The sequence below is a fragment of the Protobothrops mucrosquamatus genome, unplaced genomic scaffold (genome assembly GCF_001527695.2).
Source record: "Protobothrops mucrosquamatus isolate PMUCROS unplaced genomic scaffold, P.Mucros_1.0 scaffold4132, whole genome shotgun sequence".
NCBI lineage: Eukaryota > Metazoa > Chordata > Lepidosauria > Squamata > Viperidae > Protobothrops > Protobothrops mucrosquamatus.
Genome location: NW_015390060.1, coordinates 21,596 through 27,090, shown reverse-complemented (window position 1 = coordinate 27,090; position 5,495 = coordinate 21,596). Strand labels below are relative to the sequence as shown.

General features: G+C 43.8%; 1 protein-coding gene across 1 annotated transcript; it reads right to left on the bottom strand.

Annotated features, from left to right (window-relative positions):
- Positions 1 to 435: 435 nt before the first annotated feature.
- Positions 436 to 2,349, bottom strand: LOC107298613 (transforming growth factor beta activator LRRC32-like; the record flags this gene model as incomplete). Its single annotated transcript, XM_015827992.1, has 1 exon — positions 436 to 2,349. A coding segment is annotated over one exon (1,914 nt), but the record flags the coding sequence as incomplete, so codon positions are not given.
- Between the last annotated feature and the right edge of the window lie 3,146 nt (positions 2,350 to 5,495).

The window sequence follows — 5,495 nt, the reverse complement described above, 5'->3', positions numbered from 1 at the left end:
GAAGAAGTAGTAGTAGTAGTAGTAGTAGTAGTAGTAGTAGTTGGAAGGGACTTTTGAGGTCTTCTAGTCCAACCCCCTGCTCAAGCAGGAGACCCTAGGGCCTAGACTGTCTCAGGCAAACGTTGTCCAATCTCTTCTTTAAAAGTACTTCTTGAGTTCTTTGAGAAGAACCTAAAAATTCTTCTTCTTAAAGGTGCCACGCTTGGGAAGCCCTCTTCTAGATCTGTAAGAGAGTTATCTTGGCCTCATGGTTTCCCACCAGCATCCTCCCCGAATGATGACTTGGACGTGAGAATAGAGTCACAATCCCATCCTCCAAATTTTCACAGCCTTTTGGAAACTCCCCGGAGGAATTGAATCCCCTCTTTGGCTCCAGGGTGTTGTCCGGTGTCCACAAGATGGAAGCGCAACTGTACGAGGCCTACACCTCTCGGTCTACACTTTATAATGGCGCCCAAATAAGTGTCTCCGATAACAACAGACCAAACCCACTCCGATGACGATCAGCGAAAGAACCAGCAGGAACGCCAGCAAAATCAAGACGCTCATTTTCTTGAGGTCCTCTCTCTCGCAGTCTTCAGGCCTAACGCGACTCACGTGGACCTCTTCTTCCTCAAAGCCCAAACTCCGGGCAAACTGACACTTGACCAGGTCTAGATCTGGGATCTCCACCACAGCTTTATGGATCATCTGAGAGAGCCAGATGTTCCCGCAACAACTGAGCGGGTTCCCTACCAGATACAGATTCCGTAGGTTTTTCTCCAGGGCCGGGATCTGGCTATTTTTCAAGCTGTTGAAGCTGTTGTTGTGAAGATCTAAGATTTCAAGGACGCAGCAATCTTCTGACCAAGTGGGCAACCAACTAAGCCGATTGTCCGATAAATTGAGATACCTGAGGTGAGGAAAAAGGGGGAAATCCACGTTCAGCGTCGTCAGGCCGTTCCCATGTAAATCCAAGTATTCCAGCGAAAACTCCAAGCCCACCAACGATTTGGCTTCGATCTGAAGCCCCCAATTCATGGAGACATCCAGCATCCTGAGGTTAGTCCTGAAGAAGCTGAAGATGGGTAGGGTCTTCAAACGATTGGCAGAAAGATACAAATACTGAAGTTCGGGGACTTGCGCAAACGAGACACAGCCGCGAGGAACCTTGGGGGACAATCGGTGCCTTCTTGGTCCTGAGTGCGAGTCACAGAGGCTGATCCTGTTGTTCCTCAGATCGAGCCACTGGAGGTGTGGGAGACCTTGGAAGATGTCTGAACGCAGCTCCTGAAGGTGGTTGTCTTGGAGGTGGAACTCCTGCAAACCACTCAGGGTGTCGGTGTCCAACTGAAGGTCCTTCAAAGAGTTGCAGCTAATATCAAGAACGGACAACGAGGCCAGCGGGTGGCTTGTCTTGAAAATCTGCAGGCAGTTTTTGCTTAAATTAAGGAATTGGAGGGAAAACATGGAGTCAAAGAATTGGCTTGGGATGGATTGGATCTCGTTGTAACTGAGGTCCAAGGATAACAGGGCAGGTAAGTAGGGAGGGTGGGAATTGTTGGGATATGGAGGACCATCTTCCCACTGATAGTCTACGTCGCTATGGGATTCCACCATGACAAACTGCATTATGTTCTTGGTTAGGTTCAAATGAGCCAGTTTATTTCCTTGAGGGAGAACTGGGAAGCGAAGGAGCTTGTTCTCACTCAGGTCAAGCCAGATCAAGTTGAAGTCCTCCTCCGATTGGATGGAGTGGAAGGACTCGATGCTGTTCCGACTGAGATCCAGAAGGTCCAACTGCTTGAGGTTGAAGTCAACGATGCAAGTGAGGGAGTTCATGGAGAGATTCAACTTGGAGAGACGGGCCAGGCCCTCGAAAGCGCCTTCTTCTATCTCCATAATCATGTTGTTGTGCAGGTTGACTTCAACCAGCTCTGGAGAACCCTGGAACATGCTTTGGGAGATGTGTATAATGCTGTTCTCCGCCAAGGACAGATATCGTAGCGAAGGTGCGTCGCGAATGAAGTGTTCCGCCATGCCAGTGTAGAGACTGTTGCGAGACAAATCGAGTCTCCTGACGTGGGGTAGTAACCCAACCCACAGGTCTTTCTGAGCCAACAGATAGAGCTGGTTGTTGGCCAAGTTGAGGTCCTCCAGCTTCTTCATCTCCGCAAAGATCCCAGGCTCGACGAATCCGATCAGGTTGGAACTGACGTCTAAATGCCGGAGGGAAGTGTAGAAGGTCAGGGGCCTCTCGGTGATATTTTGAATCTTATTTCCAGAGATGTTGATTTTGGACACGTCTGGGTGAAGCTCTGGAGGCACCCGGCGAAGCCCCACGCTCTGACAAAATGCCTCCAGATTTCTCTGTAGGAAAGAAGAGAGAGAGGGAAATAAAAATTGTGAATGATATTCACGCCGGAGAAGCGTAGTCACAAACCACTTCTGTACACACTAAAAGAGTTTCCAAAGCAGGAGCTGAACTCATGGGGTGCGGTGTGTGTAAAATGAGGGTTTTGCTAATGGAACGCTCTGTATTAACAGAATAACCGTGTTGGAAGGGACCTTGGGGGGTCTTCTAGTCCAACCCCCTGCTCAAGCAGGAGACCCTATGCCATTTCAGACAAATGGCTGCCCAGTCTCTTCTTAAAAACCTCCAGTGATGGAGCACCCACAACTTCGGGAAGAAAGTCTGACCCTCCATTCCATCAGGTACCAAGGTGGCTGGTGTGCACAGCAACAACCTGTGAGGTAGGCAGAGCAAAGTATGACAGAATAACAGAGTTGGAAGGGACCTTGGAGGTCTTCTAGTCCAACCCCCTGCTCAGGCAGGAAACCCTATATCATTTCGGACAAATGGCTGTCCAGTCTCTTCTTAAAAACTTCCAGTGTTGGAGCATTCACAGCTTCTGGAGGCAGGTTGTTCCACTGGTTAATTGTTCTAACTGTCAGGAAGTTTCTCCTTTGTTCTAGGTTGCTTCTCTCCTTGATCAGTTTCCCTCCGTTGCTTCTTGTCCTGCCTTCAGGCGCTTTGGAGAATAGCTTGACTCCCTCTTCTTTGGGGCAGCCCCTAAGATACTGGAAGACTGCTATCATGTCCCCCCTCGTCCTTCTCTTCATTAAACTAGACAAACTGAATTCCAGCAACCGTTCCTTATATGTTTTAGCCTCCGGTCCCCTAATCATCTTTGTTGCTCTTCTCTGTACTCTTTCTAGAGTCTCAACATCTATTGTATTAATAACAAAATCACTGCTTTCAAACGTGACCCCTTCTAAGCTTATTGGTGTTGCAAATCTCGGCATTGCCAGAAGAATGAAGGCTACTATGTCCCTGGGTAGTATTCTCACAACATGTTTAACCATTTTCTCAGTTCACAATGAATTAAAGAAATGGACTGAGGTTGCCTGATGCTAAGGGACCACTAAGCACTGCTAAAATCCCAAAGAAATACTCAGGATAATAGAGTGCCCCACTGAGCATTTTGAGGCATACTCATCCCCACTTACCTCCTGCTTGAGCAGGGGGTTGGACTAGAAGACCTCCAAGGTCCCTTTCAGCTCTATTCTGTTCAGTTCTGTTCAGTTCTGTTCGGTTCAGTTCTCTCCTATCCTATCCTATCCTATCCTATCCTATCCTATCCTATCCTATTCCTATTCCTATTCCTTTTCCTTTTCCTTTTCCTATTCCTATTCCTATTCCTATTGTATTGTATTCCATTCCATTCCATATTCTATTCTATTCTATTCTATTCTATTCTATTCTATTCTTTCTTATTTTCTATTCTATTCTATTCTATTCTATTTTATTCTATTCTATTCTATTCTATTCTATTTCTATTCTATTCTATTTTATTCTATTCATTCCTAATTCTATTCTATTCTATTCTATTCTATTCTATTCTATTCTATTCATTCCTTATTCTATTCTATTCTATTCTATTCTATTCTTTCTTATTTTCTATTCTATTCTATTCTATTCTATTCTATTCTATTCTTTCTTATTTTCTATTCCATTCCATTCCATTCTATTCTATTCTATTCTATTCTATTCTATTCTATTCTATTCTATTCTTTCTTATTTTCTATTCTATTCTATTCTATTCTATTCTATTCTATTCTATTCTATTCTTTCTTATTTTCTATTCTACTCTACTCTACTCCTATTCCTATTCCTATTCCTATTCCTATTCCTATTCCTATTCCTATTCCTATTCCTATTCCTATTCCTATTCCTATTCCTATTGTATTCCATTCCATTCCGTTCTGTTCTATACACTAATCAGCATAAATTAAAACAAAATTTTGTTGCCTTCAGCTTTCAGGCCACCTCCAATATACACTACATAAACATGACAAAAATATGCATATACCCAGATACACACTCATACGTGACACAGACAAGTCTAGTTCAGATGTATACATATACATGGCGAGAAAAAAAAAGAGCGCGATTCACTTAACCACCACCTTACAAAGCAATAGGAATTCTGGTCCCAGTGGCAGTCGTAAGTTGAGGACCGCCCCTATTTCCTTTCTGGCACCGGGTTCCTTTTGAACTCCTTCTAGGTTGGTCCAGACTTCCTTCCCTCTCTGGCTTTTGATCTCGGAGACAGACAGAGCTCCTTGGGGGAGGGTCCGTTAAGGGCCTTCCCAGAGGGGACAGGAAAGAATGCAGAGAGGAAACAGGATGTCTCCTGTTCACATGGACTGCAGCTCGGCAGGGACTATCCCACTTAGGCGAGGTCAGGCCCTCCGTTTGTTTTTGTTTTTAAATCTTGTTAAATGGGGGCATGCTAGTGATAGCATATCTTATCTTTCCAGGGAACCGAGGGCATCACTCTCCTGGATACGAGACGTCAAAGGTTGGCCATGCACAGGGTTTTTAGAGGAGGAAGGATAACCTAAGGAGATCTCTCTCTCTTTTTTTTTTTCTTTCTCTCCCTCCCTCCCTCCCTCCCTCCCTCCCTCTCTCTCTCTCTCTCTCTCCCTCTTCCTCTCATTCATCTGTCTGTCTGTCTATCTGTCTGTTTATTATCTATCTGTCTATATCATCTATCATCTGTCTGTCTGTCTGACTGTCTGTCTATTTGTCTGTCTATCTATCTATATCTATCATCTTTCTATCTATCATCTATCTATCTATCACCTATCTGTCTATATCATCTATCATCTATCTGTCTGTCTGTCTGTCTGTCTATATCTATCTATCTATCTATCTATCTATCTATCTATCTATCTATCTATCTACAATATCTATCAATTTATCATCTATCATCTATCTATTACCTATCTATCATCTCTATCTATCATCTTTCGGTCTGTCGCTCTATCATCTGTCTGTCTATATCATCTATCTATCTATCTATCTATCTATCTATCTATCTATCTATCTATCTATCTATCTATTTATCTATCTACAGTATATCTATCTATCCATCCATCCATCCATCCATCCATCCATCTCTATCTATCTATCTATCTATCTATCTATCTATCTATCTATCTATCTATCT